Source organism: Coloeus monedula (assembly GCF_965178545.1).
Source record: "Coloeus monedula genome assembly, chromosome: 24".
Taxonomy (NCBI): Eukaryota; Metazoa; Chordata; class Aves; order Passeriformes; family Corvidae; genus Coloeus; species Coloeus monedula.
Genome location: NC_138804.1, coordinates 2337289 through 2357643, shown reverse-complemented (window position 1 = coordinate 2357643; position 20355 = coordinate 2337289). Strand labels below are relative to the sequence as shown.

At 48.8% G+C, this 20355-nt stretch overlaps 1 protein-coding gene across 1 annotated transcript in view; it reads left to right on the top strand.

Moving 5' to 3' along the window:
• The window catches only part of CSMD2 (CUB and Sushi multiple domains 2), a gene marked incomplete at both ends in the record, with an annotated part of 303868 nt that overhangs the window by 252258 nt on the left and 31255 nt on the right, over positions 1 to 20355 (top strand). The window contains 7 exons of the mRNA XM_082296608.1: positions 40 to 185; positions 3997 to 4077; positions 6560 to 6673; positions 8636 to 8824; positions 9703 to 9849; positions 11733 to 11921; positions 16926 to 17111. Coding sequence (XP_082152734.1) covers positions 40 to 185; positions 3997 to 4077; positions 6560 to 6673; positions 8636 to 8824; positions 9703 to 9849; positions 11733 to 11921; positions 16926 to 17111 — 1052 coding nt within the window. The remainder of the gene's footprint in view (positions 1 to 39; positions 186 to 3996; positions 4078 to 6559; positions 6674 to 8635; positions 8825 to 9702; positions 9850 to 11732; positions 11922 to 16925; positions 17112 to 20355) is intronic.

Genomic DNA, 20355 nt, shown 5'->3' with positions numbered 1-20355 from the left:
ATGGAATAATGTCCTTTTTTTGTGTGTGTCTGGCATTAGGGATGGGCCCCAGCAAACAGCCCCTCAGCTGGGGGTGTTCACGGGGAACTCGGCCAAGAAATCAGCCCAGAGCTCCTCCAACCAGGTGCTGCTGAGGTTCCACAGCGACGCCGCCAACGGAGGCATCTTCGCCATTTATTTCTATGGTCGGTATTGCAGCGTTCCTGGGATGGGGGAAATGTTGGGAAGAGCAGGGAATAGTTCTGGGAAAATGGAAAAAAAATACCCTTTGACCCCTAGTTTTCCACAGTTTTTCAGCCCATTTTTTTCCACAAGGTTTTCCAGCCCAGTTTATTTCCGTGGAGTTTTCCAACCTGTTTTTTTCCCACACGATTTATCAGCCCAGTTTTTTCCATTAATTTTTCCAGCCCAGTTTTTTTCCAGGAAGTTTTACAACCCAGGTTTTCCACAAAATTTTCCAGACCAGTTTTTTCCAGGAAGTTTTCCAGCCCAATTATTTTCCATGAAATTTTCCAGCCCAGTTTTTTCCACAGAGTTTTCCAGCCCAATTTTTTTCCATGAAATTTTCCAGCCCAGTTTTTTCCACAGAGTTTTCCACCTCAATTTTTTTCCATGAAGTTTTTCAGCCCAGTTTTTTTCCACAGAGTTTTCTAACCCGTTTTTTTCCACAAAGTTTTTCAGCCCAGTTATTTCCAGGACATTTTCCAGCCCAGTTTTTGCCACAGAATTTTTCAAACCAGTTTTTTTTTTCCCACAAATTTTCCAGGCTAGAGATTGAAGCTGGATTCCGTGACCAACACCCATGACACCCCTACACCTGTCCTGAGGCGATGCCTGTAAATCCCCTCCTCATCCTTATGGATAAATCCACTTTGTTTACCTAAAACTCTGCTTCCCCTCAGTATTCCTGGAAGTTTTCCCTTTCCAGTGCTCTGCTGAACCAGCTGGTTCACGGTGGCCTGTTTTAAATGGCAACAACTTCATTCCTCAGGGGAAGAAAAGCATTCCTGCAAATCCCTGGATTACTAGGGGATTCCTTGGTGTGAGGGCAGCTCAAGCTGGAGAAATCTGGGATATTACATGGAATTGAGAGCATTTAAATCGGATTAACCGAGGAGTTCCTGCGGCGGCGCCGGGATTTTGGGAAGTGGCTCCTGAATCCAGGGATGTGCAGCCGCAGCCCTGCAGGAATTCCATGGGGAACCTGTGCAGGATCCCTCAGGAACCTCTGCAGGCTCCCAAGGGCTGAATTTAGGGAAGATTGATATTCCCAGAGCATGGAAGTTACGGAAAAAAATGATGGGTTGGGAGGTTTGGCTCAGAATTGAGCAGGGTGGGGGCAGTGGAGTGAGCGCTGCTTTTGTGGTGGGAATTAAAGACCCTCCCTGCTGTGGGTGGAATCCATCAGCCATTCCCTAATCCTGGCAGTGCCCTGAGCTGGTGTGGGAAGTCTGGGATTGGTCCTGGATGGAATCAGGGCAGTTTAATGTCACTTGGAACCTGTTTTCCAGCTGGGCACTCCGATTAAATCTCATTTCTACAATGCCAGGCTGGTGTGGGTGGGATAAATCCCATCCCATTCCAGCCTCTTCCATGGGCAGGGACACCTCCCACTATTCCAGGGGCCCTCTAGTCCCATTTACTGGTGTTTTCCTCCTCTCCTTGCACTCCCAGGATACAGAAGCCACCTCCAGCCCATTCCCTGCGCCTGCAAAAATCCCATTTTTCCCTCACACCTTTTGGAAAAAAATGATCCTGCCCCGTTTTACAAAGGAAGGAATCAGGGCAAGGCAACCACAGAGCATCTCCTCCTCTAAAAAATGTATTTCAACTTTTGCCACAGCGTTTTTCAGCCCAGGTTTTCCGTGGAGTTTTCCAGCCCAGTTTTTTTTTCCCCCAAAATATTCCAGCCCAGTTTTTTTCACCAACTTTTTCAGGCCAGTTTTTTTCCACGGAGTTTTCCAGCCCAGTTTTCCACCTTAGAGATTGAAGCTGGATTCCGTGATCAATTCCGTGATTCCCAATCCTCATCCAGGCTGCTCTGCCGTGCTGGGAAGAGGTGGAGGTGGCAGGAATGAATATCCAGTGGCCACTGGAGCTGCAGGATCTGGGATTAAAAGGCTGAGCTGGATTTCAGGGGGAGCAGGGCCTGTCCAGGAGCAGGAGCAGGGAGGGCTGAGCAAAGAGCAGGGAATGTCTGGCATGAATATCCATGGAATTCCTGGTGCCATGGATCCTGTTGAACCTGCTCAGGGCTCTGCTGGGCTGATTTTTGGGATTTTCTTCTCCTGAGCGCTGTTTTTGTTCTGCTCAGGGGGAGCTGAGCTCTAATTTTGGTGGAAAATTCACCAAAAATATATTAAAATATCTCTTTTTTTATATAAAAAAATAATTTCTGCCCCTCAACTCCATTTATCTCCCCATTTATCCTTGCGGTAGCCCTGAAAAATAACAGCTTTTGGGGCAAAAAATGCCAATTTTGTCCCATTTCACCTTCCCTGAGCACTGACTTGGACCTTGCTCAGGTCACTCTGTGAATTCCAAAGCTTCTGCAAGATTTGGAGCTGGAAATATTCTCACTCCTGGAATTCTTTGTGGAAGAAATCACTAATTCCAAGTTGAAAACAAAATAAAAATCGGTGAGTTTTGAATCCCTGTCCCAGGGAGGGAATTCCCTGAATAATTCTGGGTGGAGTTTGCCAATTCCTGCTCCTCGTGGAGAGGGAAGATTTTCCTTGTGGAGAGGGAGGAATTTCCTCATGGAAAGGGAGCAATTTTCCTCATGGAGAGGGAGGAATTTCCTCATGGAGAGGAAGGACTTTTCCTTGTGGAGAGGGAGGAATTTCCTTTGCAGAGAGGGAGGAATTTCCTCGTGGAAAGGGAGGAATTTACGTCATGGAGAGGGAGGAATTTTCCTCTTGGAAAGGGAGGAGTTTTCTTCATGGAGAAGGAGAATTTTCCTTATGGAGAAGGAGGAATTTCCTTGCAGAGAGGGAGGAATTTTCTTTGCAGAGAGGGAGGATTTTCCTCATGGACAGGGAGGAATTTCCTTGTGGAGAGGGAGGAATTTCCTTGTGGAGAGGGAGGAATTTTCCTCTTGGAGAGGGAGGAATTTTCCTCTTGGAGAGGGAGGAATTTCCTCATGGAGAGGGAAGATTTTCCTCATGGAGAGGGAGGAATTTCCTCATGGAGAGGGAGGAATTTTCTTCATGGAGAGGGAGGAATTTTCCTCTTGGAGAGGGAGGAATTTCCTTGCAGAGAGGGAGGAATTTCCTTGTGGAAAGGGAGGAATTTACGTCGTGGAGAGGGAGGAATTTCCTCATGGAGAGGAAGGATTTTCCTTGTGGAGAAGGAGGAATTTTCCTCATGGAGAGGGAGGAATTTCCTTGCAGAGAGGGAGGAATTTCCTTGTGGACAGGGAGGAATTTTCCTCTTGGAGAGGGAGGAGTTTTCTTCATGGAGAAGGAGGATTTTCCTTGTAGAGAGGGAGGATTTTCCTCATGGAGAGGGAAGAATTTCCTTGTGCAGAAGGAGGAATTTCCTCATGGAGAGGGAGGATTTTCCTCATGGAGAAGGAGGAATTTTCTTTGCAGAGAGGGAGGATTTTCCTCACGGACAGGGAGGATTTTCCTCATGGAGAGGGAGGAATTTCCTCATGGAGAAGGAGGAATTTCCTCATGGAGAGGAATTTCCTCATGGAGAAGGAGGAATTTCCTCATGGAGAGGGAGCAATTTCCTTATAGAGAGGGAGGAATTTTCCTGTTGGAGAGGGAGGATTTTCCTCATGGAGAGGGAGGAATTTCCTTGTAGAGAGGGAGGAATTTTCCTCTTGGAGAGGGAAGATTTTCCTGTTGGAGAGGGAGGAATTTCCTCATGGAGAGGGAAGATTTTCCTCATGGAGAAGGAGGAATTTCCTCGTGGAGAGTGAGGACTTTCCTCATGGAGAGCGAGGAATTCCCCTGATTCCATTGTGCTGCTCTTCCCTTGCTTTCCCAGCTTTCCAGCTTTTCCGCTGCCAGCCTCCCACCGTCGTTCCCAACGCCGAGATCATCACGGAGAACGAGGAGTTCAACATCGGTAAAACCTTCCCTCATCCTCCTCATCCTCATTCCCACCTCCCCAACTCCTGGCAACGGCGTTTCCCTCCCAAATTTGGGCTTCCAGAGGGGCTTTCCATGGGAGCTCAACACCAAACACAGCATCCAAGTGCTCCCGTTGTTCCCAGCCTTTTCCTCCCTGGAAAAGTGGTTTTTGTGGGAGCCCTGAGCCTGTTTGGAATCCCTCAGGAATCTTTGGGAATAACGACGGCTCTCAGGTGTTGCACACAAAGCTTTGGAGCTGTTATTCTGCTTTCTGGGGGCTTTTCAGGAGCTTTTGGGGGGCATTTTTTTTGGTGGCTGTTGCTCCCATCCACATTTTTAAGTGGCTGCAGCCAGGATTTTTCTCGGAGCTGCTCTCGCTGAGGGGAGTCTGAGCCTGGAATCGTTCCTGGATCTCGTGTGGTGCTGGGAGTTCAGCCCAGGGTGACTCCAGCGTGGCTTTCGGAGCCTTTTCTTTCTGATTTACACCTTTAATCCCTGCATTTCCCCCTTTTATCCCTCTTTTTATCCCTTTTATCCCTGCATTCCCCCCTTTTATCCCTGCATTTTGACCTTTTATTCCTGCATTCCCCCTTTTATTCCTCTTTTTATCCCTTTTATTCCTGCATTTCCCTCTTTAATTCCTGCATTTTGACCTTTTATCCCTCTACTTCCCCTTTTATTCCTGCATTTCCCCCTTATTCCTGCATTTGCACCTTTTATTCCTGCATTTATACCTTTTATTCTTGCCTTTCCCCCTTTTATCCCTCTATTTCCCCCTTTTATCCCTCTATTTCCGTCTTTTATCCCTGCATTTCCCCCTTTTATCCCTCTTTTTATCCCTTTTATCCCTGCATTTCCACCTTTTATCCCTCTTTTTATCCCTTTTATCCCTGCATTTCCCCCTTTTATCCCTTGATTTACTCTTTTTTCCTGCATTTACCCTTTTTATTTCTGATTTCCTCTTTTTACTTCTGCCTTCCCCCTTTATCCCTCTATTTCCCCTTTTATTCCTGCATTTGCCCCTTTTTTCTTGCATTTACCTCTTTTATCCCTCTTTTTATCCCTTTTATTCGTGCATTTTGACCTTTTATCCCTCTTTTTATCCCTTTTATCCCTGCCTTCCCCCCTTTTATCCCTCTTTTTATCCCCTTTATTCGTGCATTTTGACCTTTTATCCCTCTTTTTATCCCTTTTATCCCTGCATTTCCCCCTTTATCCCTCTATTTCCCCTTTTATCTCTCTATTTCCCTTTCTATCCCTGCATTTCCACCTTTTATTCCTGCATTTACCCCTTTTATCCCTCAATTTACCCTTTTTTCCTGCATTTCCCCCTTTAATTCCTGCATTTGCCCCTTTTTTCCTGCATTTACCTCTTTTATCCCTCTTTTTATCCCTTTTATCCCTGCATTTCCCCCTTTTATCCCTCTATTTCCCCTTTTATTCCTGCATTTTGACCTTTTATTCCTGCATTCCTCCCTTTAATTCCTGCATTTTGGCCTTTTATTCCTGCATTTCCCCCTTTTATCCCTCTTTTTATCCCTTATATTCCTGCATTTCCCCCTTTTATCATTCTATTTCCCCCTTTTATCCCTCTATTTCCCCTTGTATCCCTGCATTTCCCCCTTTTATCCCTCTATTTCCCCCTTTTATCCCTGCATTCCCCCCTTTTATCCCTCTATTTCCCCTTCTATCCCTCCATTTTCCCCTTTTATCCCTCTATTTCCGTCTTTTATCCCTGCATTTCCCCCTTTTATCCCTCTTTTTATCCCTTTTATCCCTGCATTTTGACCTTTTATCCCTCTTTTTATCCCTTCTATCCCTGCATTTCCCCCTTTTATCCCTGCATTTCCCCCTTTTATCCCTCTATTTCCCCTTTTATCCCTCTGTTTCCCCCTTTTATCCCTCTATTTCCCCTTCTATCCCTCCATTTCCCCCTTTTATCCCTCTATTTCCCCTTCTATCCCTCCATTTCCCCCTTTTATCCCTCTATTTCCCCCTTTTATCCCTCTATTTCCCCTTCTATCCCTCTATTTCCCCTTCTATCCCTCTATTTCCCCTTTTATCCCTCTGTTTCCCCCTTTTATCCCTCTATTTCCCCTTTTATTCCTGCATTTCCCTCTTTAATTCTTGCATTCCCCCTTTTATCCCTCTATTTTCCCCTTTAATTCCTGCATTTGCCCCTTTTTCCCTGCATTCCCCCCTTTTATCCCTCTATTTCCCCTTTTTTCCTGCATTCCCCCTTTTATCCCTCTTTTTATCCCTTTTATTCCTGCATTTCCCCCTTTATTTCCTGCATTTTGACCTTTTATCCCTCCATTTCCCCCTTCTACCCCTCCATTTCCCCCTTTTATCCCTCCATTTCCCCCTTTTATCCCTCCATTTCCCCTTCTATCCCTCTATTTCCCCCTTTCATCCCTCTGTTTCCCCTTCTATCCCTGCATTTCCCCCTCTCATTCCCGTTTTCCATCCCTGCCCAGGTGACATCGTGAGGTACCGCTGCCTTCCCGGCTTCACCCTGATCGGGAACGAGATCCTCACCTGCAAACTGGGCACCCACCTGCAGTTCGAGGGGCCCCCACCCACCTGTGAAGGTAAAGCCTCCATAATTCCCAGATTTCCCTGCTCAGGGAGGGATTTGGGAGAGGTTTTCCTACACATTTTTCATCCTTGGGGTTAATTTTCCCATCTCCGGCATGCTGGGAGTGCGGGGCTTGGGGTGAGGGAGGGAGACCCCGCTGTGTGCCAGGGCTGGGATCTCAGCAAATCCCAGGGGAATTCATGGCAGCAGCTCTGGAAAATTATGGAGGGAATGTTCATAAAATCATGGAATATCCTGAGCTGGGAGGATCATCCTGTTTAATCCCTGTTCCTACACTGACATGCCAAAAATTCCACCCCCTGCATCCCTGAGAGTGTTGTCCTGACATTCCTGGAGCTCTGGAATGCAGCCTTGGGATTGTGAAAATTCCTGGGGAGCCTCTTCCAGTGCCCACCAATTCCAGTTTCCCCACTCCAGGCTCCAGGAATTTTGCAGGGTCTCCACACCAAAACCCTGGGATTGCACCCCAAGGGTTTTTGGGATTTGGGATTGAGCAGTGCTGTGTGCTCCAGAGGCATCCAGGTGTCCTTCCTGTGGGAACAGGGAATGCTGGGCTGTCAGAGGAGGAGCAGGGAAGCTCCTTTGGCTGGGCAATCCCACAGGAACAGCTCCTCTGTTGATTCCAGGGAATGTCTGGAATTGAAAGCCCCAAACTCGCTGCCTGGGGCGCCTTGGGGCTGCTCAGGAGCGATCCCAGAGATGCTTCCCTGCTCCCAAATCCCTGATTTCTCCTCTGGATCCCTGCTGGGCCCTTTGCCTGCTCCAGCCCTGGTTGTTCCACTGCCCTCTGACCATTTTTCCCAAATAATGGGATATTTTCCTGGAGCTTTATTCCCTCTGCGAGAGCAGGAGCTGGAGGAGAGGGAGCGAGGTCATTCCATGATTTCCTGGTGGTTGTTAGCCCGGGGCTGAGGGCACTGCCCAGATCACAGCTGGCCACCAGTTCCTGGAGGCCACAACATTCCTGATGGGATGCAGGATTTGGAAAGAATTCCCTGTTCTTTCTGGGCACTTCCGGCTTTTCTGTCCATAAAATCCTGCATTTGCACCGGGCTTTGGTGGCAACTATGGGCAAATAAAGATTCTCCTTTTCCTTCTCCTTTTCCTTCTCCTTTTCCTTCTCCTTTTCCTTCTCCTTCTCCTTCTCCTTCTCCTTCTCCTTCTCCTTCTCCTTCTCCTTCTCCTTCTCCTTCTCCTTCTCCTTCTCCTTCTCCTTCTCCTTCTCCTTCTCCTTCTCCTTCTCCTCCTTCTCCTTCTCCTTCTCCTTCTCCTTCTCCTCCTTCTCCTTCTCCTCCTTCTCCTTCTCCTCCTTCTCCTTCTCCTTCTCCTTCTCCTCCTTCTCCTTCTCCTTCTCCTTCTCCTTCTCCTTCTCCTTCTCCTTCTCCTTCTCCTTCTCCTTCTCCTTCTCCTTCTCCTTTTCCTTCTCCTTTTCCTTCTCCTTTTCCTTTTCCTTCTCCTTTTCCTTCTCCTTTTCCTTTTCCTGTGTGTTCCCCTTTTCTGGGGTATTTTGTTGGCCTTTTTTTCACTCTTCCCAGCTGGGTTTAACATTCCCAGATGCCGAGTGTGGGATGGGGATGAGAGGAGGGAATTGAGAGTTCCCATGTCCCAGTTAACAACTCCACGAGATGAGCTGCAGTTCCAGCCTTTGTTCTGATGGAGTTTCCAGGGATTCCTGGAGAGGTTTCTGTGCCTCCAGAGAGTTCTGGTTGTGGCGTTGCTCGTTTTGGGAGAGATGGGGAGCGAGGCTGAGGCAGTGGGAATGGTTTGTTGGCTTTGCTGCTTTTTGTTCCCTTCTTTACGTGTGACAATTATTGGGATTTGTGGGATTTTGGGATTCTCCAAGCTCCAGGGATCAAGGAGTGCAGGGGTCGTGCTCTGCTTTGAGCTCATCAAGACAGACATTGTGCTTCCATCCTTCCTGTGAAAAAACAGGAATATTCCTTTCCATTCCCAGTGCACTGCCCCATGAACCAGCTGATGACGGATTCCACGGGGGTGATCCTGAGCCAGAGCTTCCTGGGAAGTTACCCTCACTTCCAGACGTGTTCCTGGGTGGTGAAGGTGGAGCCGGGCTACAACATCTCCCTCACCATCGAGTACTTCCTCAGCGAGAAGCAGTTCGACGAGTTTGAGATCTTCGATGGTAAGAGATTGACCCCTCCGACCTGCGGGGTCCTTCATCCCAAACCTTCCTGGGATTCCATAATCCCATGGCAGTCAAAGGGGAAGGAGCATTCCAGGCCCAGCTGCCCACCTGTAACCTCCTGCTGGCCTTCCAGAAAGCTCCTCCTGAGCCTCGCTGGTTCCTGGCATAAGGAAATAGCAGCAATTCCATTTTTCAGCTGGATCTGAAATGTTTTTCCAAGGGGCGGGAGTTGGGAAATTCCTGGGAGAGGGATGGCAGCAGAGATTGCTGCAGGGAATGAGTTGGGAAGTGGGAATTCTCATCCCTGAAGGCCCCAGGGAGCAGATTCTCCAGGCCCAGGAGGAACCTTGGAGCTTTGAGTTGTTCCTCAACCACTCTTCAACAACCAGAACCAGGATTATGGGATCACACTCTGGAAAAATTCCAGGGAGAATCCTTGGAGCTTTGGCTCATTTCTCAAGCACTCTTCAGAGTCAGAAGCAGGATGTGTGGAGTCATTGATGCCAGGGATTGGATACTGGGAAAGCTTTGTGGATGAGGGGGTGGTCAGGCACTGGAAAAGTCTTGGGAATGGGAATGGGATTGTCAGGGCAACCCATGCAGAACATGGGGGCTGTGCTGGTGCTCCTGGGAGCACCATGGGGACCTGAGCTCCTGCCTGGGGTAAATCCTGGTTTTAATGTGGTTTTTTTGGATCCTGGATTCCCAGGAGCAGGATGTGAGCCCTGGAACTCATGTCCGCAGCGAGCTGGGAGCTGCCTCTCCTCATGGAAAAGCTCCATGTGCCCGTTCCTCCCTCAGGGACACCGAGCCCCACGAGTGGCTCCGTGGCAACTCTGACTTTTCCCTTTTCCCTGTCCCCTCCTTCCTTCCAGGTCCCTCTGGACAGAGTCCCCTGCTGCTGTCCCTGAGTGGGAATTACTCGGCCCCTCTGACCGTCACCAGCAGCAGCAACAGCGTCTTCCTGCGCTGGTCCTCCGACCACGCCTACAACAGGAAAGGCTTCAAAATCCGCTACTCCGGTGAGTCCCAGCTGCCTCTGCCAGCAGCAGGAATGGCTCCACAGCCAGGAGAATCCATGGAATTCCTGCAGAGATCCAGCTGTGAGGGCCGGAGGTGCCGAGGCGGGGCAGGCACAAAGCTGGGAACATTCCGAGCTGGGGAGGCTGGGAAAGGCAGGGTCTGTCCATGAGAATCCTTGGAGCTTTGGGTCGTTTCTCGACCATTCTTTTAGCAATCCGAACCAGGATTGTGGGATCACAATCAGGAGGAATTCCAGGGAGAATCCTTGGAGCTTTGGGCTGTTTCTCAACCATTCTTTTAGCAATCCTAACCAGGATTGTGGGATCACAATCAGGAGGAATTCCAGGGAGAATCCTTGGAGCTTTGGGCTGTTTCTCAACCATTCTTTTAGCAATCCGAACCAGGATTGTGGGATCACAATCAGGAGGAATTCCAGGGAGAATCCTTGGAGCTTTGGGCTGTTTCTCAACCATTCTTTAGCAATCAGAACCAGGATTGTGGGATCACAATCAGGAGGAATTCCAGGGGTAATCCTTGGAGCTTTGGGCTGTTTCTCAACCATTCTTTAGCAATCCTAACCAGGATTGTGGGATCACAATCAGGAGGAATTCCAGGGAGAATCCTTGGAGCTTTGGGTCATTTCTCAAGCACTCTTCAGAGTCAGAGGCAGGATGTGTAGAGTCATTGATGCCAGGGACTGGATGTTGGGAAAGGTTTGTGGATGAGGGGGTGGTCAGGCACTAGAAAAGTCTGTCCAGAGAAGTGCTGGAATCACAATCCCTGGAAGTGCTCAAACAAGTGTAGATGTGGTGCTCAAGGACCTGGTTTGGTGGTGGGGTAATGGCTGGACTCGATCTTGGAGACCTTTTCCAACCTTAATGATTCTGGGGTTCTATAAGTGGTTCTGGATCCGGATGAGGGAATCCCATCCCGAATATTTCTGTGTTCCTAAATGATCACATCCTTGCAGTGAGGGACATCCCAGAATGTCAGAACCTGCTTAGGAGCTGCTCAGAGCATGAGCCACGACTTCCCTGTCACCGAGGGTGTCACAGCTCTTCCAGGGAATTGTCAAAAACATCTGGATCTGGATGAGGGAATCCCATCCCAAAGATTTCAGTGCTGCTGAATGACCACGTCCTTGCCATGAGGCCATTCTGAGATGTTGGAACATCCCAGAACTTCACACCCTGGGTTAGGAGCTGCTCAGAGCCACAACTTCATGTCACCGAGGGTGTCACAGCTTTTCCAGGGAATTGTCAAAAACATCTGGATCTGGATGAGGGAATCCCATCCCAAATATTTCTGTGTTCCTGAATGAGCGTGTCCTTGCAGTGAGGAACATCCCAGAACGTCAGAACCTGCTCAGGAGCTGCTTGGAGCATGAGGCACAACTTCCCTGTGACCGAGGGTGTCACAGCTTTTCCAGGGAATTGTCAAACCCACTCTGTGCTCCTGCTCATCTGTTTGGGAGCAGAACCAGGATCAGGGAATCCTGGCTGCTCATCCAGCACAAAACTGCTGCCGGAGCCGGAATATTGGCTGAGAATTCCCTGCAGTGAATCCCTGTGTGGGAACTTGGCAATTCTCAATTAATGGAAGTTCTCAAACCAGGCTCAGACCCTGCCAGCGCCTCAGAAATGAGGAATGAATTCACTCAGCAGATGGATTAAGGAATATTTCATGATCAGGATTGACCCCTTATTCTGGAGTGAGGCTCGGACCAGAGCCCCGCGCTCCTTCCCCGCTTCGACTTCGTGTTTATCCATCGTCAATTCCCCATTTTTCGGGAAGCTCGGTGTAATTCCTGGGAGCGGGAAGGGGATGACCCTGATGCTGCCCGTGCCGTGATCGGTTTCCTTTCTCCTGCCCCCCTTCCCAGCTCCCTACTGCAGCCTCCCGCAGCCGCCGGCGCACGGGATGATCCTGAGCCACTCCGGGCTGCGCCCCGGCAGCTCCGTGCGCTTCGGATGCGACGCCGGATACCGCCTGGTGGGACACAGCACCACCACCTGCAGCCAGCACCCCCAGGGCCACTTCCACTGGAAGGAAGCCATCCCCCTGTGCCAAGGTGAGAGCATGGACGGGTTGGGATCAAGTGCCAGGAATCCTGGGAAAAGCGGGGGAAAAGGCGGTGAAAAAAACCCCAAATTGGAATTCCCGTTGAGAATTCTGTGTTGAGAATGGGCTCGGAGTACTGAGGGGTGCTCCTTGTGTCCAAGGCCTTGGGAATAGATGGGCAGAGAGGGAAGGAGGTAACTGGGAGTGGGGAAAGAGGGAAGGGCTTGGAATGGGGGAGGAAACACCTCATCTGTGTGAAGGTGCTGCCTTTGGAATTCCCGTTGAGAATTCCATGTTGAGAACAGGTTTGGAGCTGCAGGTGGGCACTGAGGGGTGCTCCTCGTATCCAAGGCCTTGGGAATAGAAGGCAAAGAGGGGGTTAACTGGGAGTGGGAAAAGAGGGAAGGGCTCCAGATGAGGGAGGAAAAATTCCCAGTCTGTGTGAAGGTGCTGCTGTTGGAATTCCTGTTGAGAATTCCATGTTGAAAACAGACTTGGAGATGTAGGTGGGCACTGAGGGGTGCTCGTCGTATCCAAGGCCTTGGGAATAGATGGGGAAAGAGGGAAGCAGGTAACTGGGAGTGGGAAAAGAGGGAAGGCCTTGGGATGGGGGAGGAAAAGCCTCATCTGTGTGAAGACACCGCTATTGGAATTCTTGTAATTCCATGTTGAGGACAGACTTGGAGCTGCAGGTGGGCACTGAGGGGTGATCCTCATGTCCAAGGCCTTGGGAATAGAAGGGCAAAGAGGGAAGGGAGTAACTGGGAGCAGGAAAAGAGGGAAGGGCTCAGGATGGGGAAGGAAAAGCCCCATCTCTGTGAAGGCTCTTGGTGTGGAAGTGTTCAGACACTCAGTGAAGACACAGCCAAGCCTCGCTTGGGAGAAGCTTGGAAGAATCTACAAAGGCTTGGAAGAATCTGGAAAGGCTGCCAGGAGCATGAGGGCTGCTCTGCTTCCTGACTGGAATTCCATTCCCAGTTCTTCTGGAAGTGCCCTCTTAGCTCTGCACGTGTCAGCGGGGGGAGGGAAATTCCTGGAGATTCAGGCAGCTCCCATTGGCTTCATCCAAGGTTTAGCCGTGGAGTTGTTCCTTCCACATTCCCTGCTCATTATCCGGAATCTCCTTCACGTCCTGCCCAGCACGGAGCGAATTCCAGCACGGGAAGCACTGGGGACAAGGCTCTGTGCCCCGGGGGGTTCTGCTGCTGCTCCCGGTGGTCCCTCGCTGCTCCCACCTTTCCCTCCACCCACCAATCATCCCAGCTCCTTTGTGGAGCTGAATTCCCATCGTTATTCCAAAGGAGCCTTGCGGTGCCTTTGATCACTCATCCCTGTTCCAAGGGACTGAGCCTGGGGATTCACAGTGCATTGACTTCCCTGGAATCCGGGCAGGGGGCAGAGCCGGCTCTGGCACCGTCGCTCCGTGGTGTCTGCATTGTTAGACCGTCAGGAGATGTGGGATTGTTCCATGTGGGAGGCTTGTAAGGCTCCTGGATCACTTTGGCTCTTCGGGAATTGCACCTCTGAAGGAGAACTTGGTGCTGGGAGCGCTCGTTTCCCTCTGGAGTTGATTTTAAAGGAATGGGAAGTGCTAAACCAAGGCCCCGCTGCTCCATCCTGTTCCAGAGGGAGGCTGGACACAAGGTCAGGGAGGGATTTCACTCCCTGAAAACGGGGATTGGGCAAAGCCAAGAGCTGGGGTGAGCAGATGAACAGCACAGCCAGGGCTGTCATGGCAACTGTGCCTCCCGAATCCTTAGCCCAGCCTGAGGGATTCCTCTGGTTTACTCCACCTTTTTTAAGGAAAATTGTGTCCTCAGGAACAGGTCTGGATCCTGCTAAGCCCTGACTGCCCTGCAGGGGTGGAATCCCACCTGAGCTTCGTGCTCAGCTCCCAGGAGGTGTGGTGGGGTGAGGGGAACGGACTTTTAAACCTGGGAGTGGGAAGGAGATGGAGGGAAGTTGGGAAGGGCTGGATTGGCTGGGGTGACACCGCAGCCACAGATCAGAGCAGGAGCAAGTCCCCAACCAGCAGCTCCAGGGCCACCAGGGAGGGGCTCGGAGCCAGACCCGCCGTGGTGGTCACTCCCAGGCCTGGGAATGTTGGGAAGCTCCCGTGGTGGTGCTGAGCAGCCCAGGGCTGTGCCTTGGGAAGGGGATTTTCCATGGGAAGTGAGCGGCACCAAAGCCATCCCGCACCACTCTGGCCCTGCTGAACGTGTGACGTGGCAGGAGCCCCACGGGCACAATCCGTGGTGCCACTCCATGGCAGAGCGGGAATGCGAGGGCAATCCATAGCATTCCAGGTATCTTCCTGATTCACTTTCCCTTTGGAGGAGTGGGAATGTCTCCACTGAGCACACAGGGCAGGATCTTGCTGCTGGATGTCCCTCTGGAAGAGCAGGGAGAACTTGAATTCCTGCCGAGGTGGAAAGAGTCCCTTTTCCCCTCTCTTTCCTCTTTTCCTGTCAGGAATCCCAGCACTGGCCCGTGGCTCTCGCGTGCCCTGGGCTGAATGCAGGATTTGGGATTCAGGAGGAGAATTCCTGGCAGAGCAGCTCCACCCCCAGGCCTGGGCTGGCTCCTCTCCTGCTCCTTCAGCCACATCAAATCCAACATTTTTCTATCCCCACATCTCCCAAAGCAGCTTTTGGGCTGGGCTGTATCAAATTCTCACCCTTTCAGGTGGCAGAGATTTGGGAATTCCCTCCGTGGAGCTGCAGGAATTGTTCCCCCTGTGTCAGGAAGGAGGGACTGGGGTGCCCAGAAACACAAATCCACAAGTGACTCTTCCCAAAGCTCCTTCCTGCCAGCTCAGAATCCTCTCCCCCTTCCCCATCCCCTCGGAATAACCTTCCCTCCGTGCTCCGTCCTCGCTGGATTTGTGGAATATTCTGCAGGGAACCATCCTGCCTTGGCACAGGGTACTCCTCGATCTTCTGTGCCTTTGCTGTCTCTGCTGCTTTGAAGCAGTTTTGTCTTTGGGATCCCAGCTGCAGATTTGCTTTTTCTGTCCCTTCTCCTTTTTCCCTTTGTTTTTCCAAGCCAAGCACTGGTTTGATTCCCTCTGGAACAACCTCCCTCATCCCACATTCCCATGAGTTGTGGTGCCCACAGGTTGGGCCTCAGGAATGGGTTTGTTGCCACCCCGAAAGTCTCTGTAAAGAAAAACTTGATACTGGTTTTAAACTGGCAGAGAGCAGATTTAGATAAAAGATTGGAAAGAAATTCCTGCCTGTGAGGGTGGAGAGGGGCTGGAATGGGTTTTCCAGAGAATCTGGGGCTGCCTCTGGATCCCTAGAAGTGTCCAAGGCCAGGCTGGACAGGGCTTGGAGCCACCTGGGATAGGGGAAGGTGTCCCTGGCCATGGCAGGGGGTGGGATGGGATTGAAGTTCCTTCCAACCCCAACCATTCCATGATTCCATGGAATGAAGGCAAGAGGCAGCTCAGCCTGGCTGCCCTGGAGCTCCTTCCCTCCCTGTCCCTCCCTGGGCCTCAGTTTCCTGGGGATAAATAAAAGGGATGATTTTTTTGGGAAGCATTAAGGGAATGGAAAGGAGAAAGGAGCAGGCCTTGGTGGGGCTGGGAAGGGCTCAGCTTCCCCCCAGTCTGTGGCTGGAGCAGGAGGAAAGGGAAGCAGAAAAAAGGAACACCAGAGCTGCTGGGTGGCAGGGAAAAGGTTGGATTTTCCAGGTGCCCTCTTTTCCCTGGGAGGCCATTGGTATTCAGCCTGGCAGCCTGTCTAGACACCAGGCCTTGCAGAGGGATTGGCCAGCCCTGAGCTCGCTGCAGTGACACTCCTGTCACCATCAGTGCCGCCAGGGACGGGCCTGATCCTGCCTCTGGAATTGCTCCCACCCCTCAGAATTCCAGCACCTGCCAGCTGCTCTGGGATCCCGCTCCAGGCAGCAGCAGGAGTGGGATAAAAGCTGGACTTTGTGTGGGGAAAGCCCCAGGGTTGTGCTGCTGCGGCTCCCTGGCCCTCACTGAGCTCCCAGTCACCAAAACGTGATTTTTCCTGCTTTTCCAGCCCTGTTTCTGTGCTCAGGGAACACCAGGAAGGTGAATGTGTTGGAGCAGCTCGGGAGAAGAGCTCAGGAGCTGAGCTGGGGCTGCTCCAGGAGGGAATGGGATTGTTGGGAAGCACAGGCAGATATTGGGATCGGGGGTTAGGGCTGTGCTTCCTGGCTGCTTCTGCTCCTCTCCCAGCCCCACAGAGCCTTCAGCAGCTTCCCAGTGGAGCTTCCCAGGTCCTGGCTGCTCTTCCCTTGGCATCCCACCCTGTCCAGACAGGAGGGATGTGGATCTCCCTCTTCCCCAGAGCCAGGCTTGGAGAGGGATGGGGACCTCAGGGTGGGTTTGGAGTCAGACCTGGATTTGCTTCCCCTCCTCCCCCGAATGCTGCTGGAAAAGCAGATTTGAGGGGCATTTCCCAGCGCTGGCATTCCCAGGGGTGGGAAGCAGGATAACAACATAAATGGGGTGGTTCTTTGTGTATTTCTGGCTGTCACCTGCCTGTCCCCTCCCTGCCCTGCCCTCGGATCCGAGGATTCCAGCGGGAATGGTGCAGAGCCTCCGTCTCCAGCAGCTGCCTGGCTTTTCCATTTTCCCCCTGACTCCCACCCTTTTCCTCCTCGCTAAATCCATCCTCCCTTCTGCCACAGCCTAATTCCACAATTTGCTGCTTTATGGGATCCAGAAGTGCTCCTGGAGAGGGGTTTGGGGTGGCTGCTGCTGTGGAATCCTTTATCTCCACGTGAGAACTCGGCAGCGCTCCGCCGATGCATTTTTGTGTTGTGGTTATTATGGGAAGTGCAAGCCAGAGCCTTTTCCAGGAGGAACTGGGATTTGGGGTTGGATTCACTGTTGCAAACACTGGTCCTTTATGAAGGGTGGGCACTCCCTGAGTTCACCAGTAGGAAAGTTAGGGATCCGGGATTTCAGTTCGGGATACAACCAGCAGCTCCCTGATGGGTTTTTTTGGGGGGGGGATGGTGTGTTTTCTCTTCCCAGCTCTCTCCTGTGGCGTTCCCAGAGCCCCGAGGAACGGGGTTGTTTTTGGGAAGGAGTACACGGTGGGCACCAAGGCCGTGTACCAGTGCAACCAGGGCTTCCAGCTGCAGCCGGGCACCGAGCCCAGCGCCGAGTGCCTGCAGGAGGGGGTCTGGAGCAACGGGAATCAGCCCCCGCTGTGCGTGGGTGAGTGGGAACTGGGGATGGCCGGGCGGCGCTGGGGTGGCCGTGGCACCTGGAGAACAACCAGCTCTGCCCCACGGCTCTGGGGTTTGGGGGGAATCACTGGAGAGATGGAATCTGGCAGGGGGTGGGGTGGGATGGGATGGGATGGGGTGGGATGGGATGGGATGGGATGGGGTGGGATGGGGTGGGGATGGGATGGGGTGGGATGGGGTGGGATAGGGATGGGGATGGGATGGGATGGGGTGGGATAGGGATGGGGATGGGATGGGATGGGGTGGGATGGGGATGGGATGGGATGGGGATGGGATGGGGTGGGATGGGGTGGGATGGGGATGGGGATGGAATGGGGACGGGGATGGGATGGGGATGGGATGGGGATGGGGATGGGATGGGGATGGGGTGGGATGGGGATGGGGTGGGATGGGATGGGATGGGATGGGGATGGGGATAGAATGGGGATGGGGATGGGTTGGGATGGGATGGGATGGGGATGGGATGGAATGGGGATGGGATGGGATGGGGATGGGGATAGAATGGGGATGGGATGGGATGGGATGGGGATGGGGATAGAATGGGGATGGGATGGGATGGGGATGGGGATAGAATGGGGATGGGATGGGGTGGGATGGGGATGGGGTGGGATGGGGATGGGATGGGATGGGATGGGGATGGGATGGAATGGGGATGGGATGGGATGGGGATGGGGATAGAATGGGGATGGGATGGGATGGGTTGGGATGGGATGGGGATGGGATGGGATGGGGTGGGATGGGATGGGGATGGGATGGGGATGGGATGGGGATGGGATGGGATGGGATGGAATGGGGTGGGATGGGATGGAATGGGGTGGGATGGGATGGAATGGGGTGGGATGGGGTGGGATGGGGATGGGATGGGATGGGGTGGGATGGGATTGAAGGTCCTTCCAACCCCAACCATTCCATGATTCCATGGAATGAAGGCAAGAGGCAGCTCAGCCTGGCTGCCCTGGAGCTCCTTCCCTCCCTGTCCCTCCCTGGGCCTCAGTTTCCTGGGGATAAATAAAAGGGATGATTTTTTGGGAAGCATTAAGGGAATGGAAAGGAGAAAGGAGCAGGCCTTGGTGGGGCTGGGAAGGGCTCAGCTTCCCCCCAGTCTCTGTGGCTGGAGTGGTGCCTTGAGGGGCCTCCTAAAAACAGAGACTGGACAGGAGAAGGGGAATAAAGGCAGGGATTTGTTTGAAAGGCCTTCAATATTTTTATGAGAATTAAGATTTTTACTAAATTTAAAATATTTTCGCTTTTTTGTAGGTTTTTTATAATAAGATTTTAATATTTTTAGTAAAATTAAGATTTTTAATAAATTAATTTTTTTTCACTTTTTTGGTAGAATTTTTATAGTAAGATTTTAATAGTTTGATTAAAATTATGATTTTGAATAAATTAAGATTTTTTGGGCTTTTTTGTAGATTGTTAATATTAAGACTTTAATATTTTTATGAGAATTAAGATTTTTAATAAATTTAATTTTTTTCACTTTTTTGTAGATTTTTTATAATAAGATTTTAATATTTTTAATAAATTAAAATTTTTTCACTTTTTTTGTAGATTTTTAATAATAAGATTTTAAATATTTTTAGTAAAATTAAGACTTTTAATAAATTAATTTTTTTCACTTTTTTGTAGAATTTTTATAATAAGATTTTAATATTTTTAGTAAAATTACGATTTTTAATAAATGAAGATTTTTTTGCTTTTTTGTAGATTTTTAATATTGACTAATATTTTTATGAGAATTAAGATTTTTAATACATTTAAATTTTTTTTTGCTTTTTTGTAGATTTTAATATTAAGATTTTCATATTCTCATCAGAATTAAGATTTTTAATAAATGAAGAAAAATTTTCGCTTTTTCATAGATTTTTAATATTGAGATTTTAATATTTTTAGTAAAATTAAGATTTTTAATAAATTAAGGATTTTTTTAGCTTTTCTGTATGCTTTTAAAATTAAATTTTAATATTTTTATTTCAATGAAGATTTTTAATAAATTAAGAATTCTTTTTGTTTTCTGTAGATTTTTAATATGAAGATTTTAATAAATTAATTTTTTTTTGCCTTCTTATAGATTTTTAATGTTGATATTTTTATTAAAATTAAGATTTTTAAGCAGTGAATAATTCTTTTCGCTCTTTTGTAGATTTTTAAGATTAAGATTTTAATACTGAGATTTTTATTAAAATGAAGATTTTTAGAAAATTAAAAATTTTTTTAGCTTTTCTGTATATTTTTAACATTAAGGTCTTAATATTAAGATTTTTATTACATGAAGAATTTTTTTTTAGCTTTTTTGTATATTTTTAACATAAAGATTTTCATATTGAGATTTTTAATAAAATTAAGATGTTTATTAAATGAAAATTTTCAGCTTTTTTGTAGATTTTTAATATTAAGATTTTAATATTTTTATTAAAATTAACATTTTTATTAAATGAAAATTTTAATAAAAATATTAAAATCCTAATATTAAAAATCTACAAAAAAGCTAAAAATTAAGATTTTTAATAAATTAATATTTTTCTTCACTTTTTTGTAGGCTTTTAACATTAAGATTTTAATATTAAGATTTTTAATACAGAATTTTTTTAGCTTTTCCGTATCTTTTTAATATTAAGATTTTAATCTTGAGGTGTTTATGAAAACTAAGATTTTTCATAAATTAAAGGATAAATTAAAGGAGTTTATCCTTAATAAGCTTAATTCATTTATAATTAAACTTATAAATACTGCACCTTCAAGAACTCCTCTTTATGTTTCTGCTGCCTTTTCTATTCTATTTATTATATTATTTATTTTATATTTATAATTGGCTTTTAAAGCCAAAGATTTGGGCTTTTTCTGTATTTTTCCCGGACTTGTGGCTCTGGAAAATCCCACGGTGCAGTTCTGGAGCTGCTGGTGTTTTTCCAACCTTTTCTCTTGGATTTTAGAGTTCGTAACTCTACTCCAAATCTCTACTCCAAATCTTTACTCAAAATCTCTACTCCAAATTACTCAAAATCTCTACTCAAAATTACTCCAAATCTCTACTCCAAATCTCTACTCCAAATCGCTCTCTACTCCAAATCTCTACTCAAAATTACTCCAAATCTCTACTCCAAATCAGCTTTTTCCCTGCAGGGAGCAGCCAGGACTGGCACAGGGAGAGGGAAGAGCAGATTTTGGGATGCCCAGGGTGATGTGGGATTGAGAGCAGGAGCTGGGAT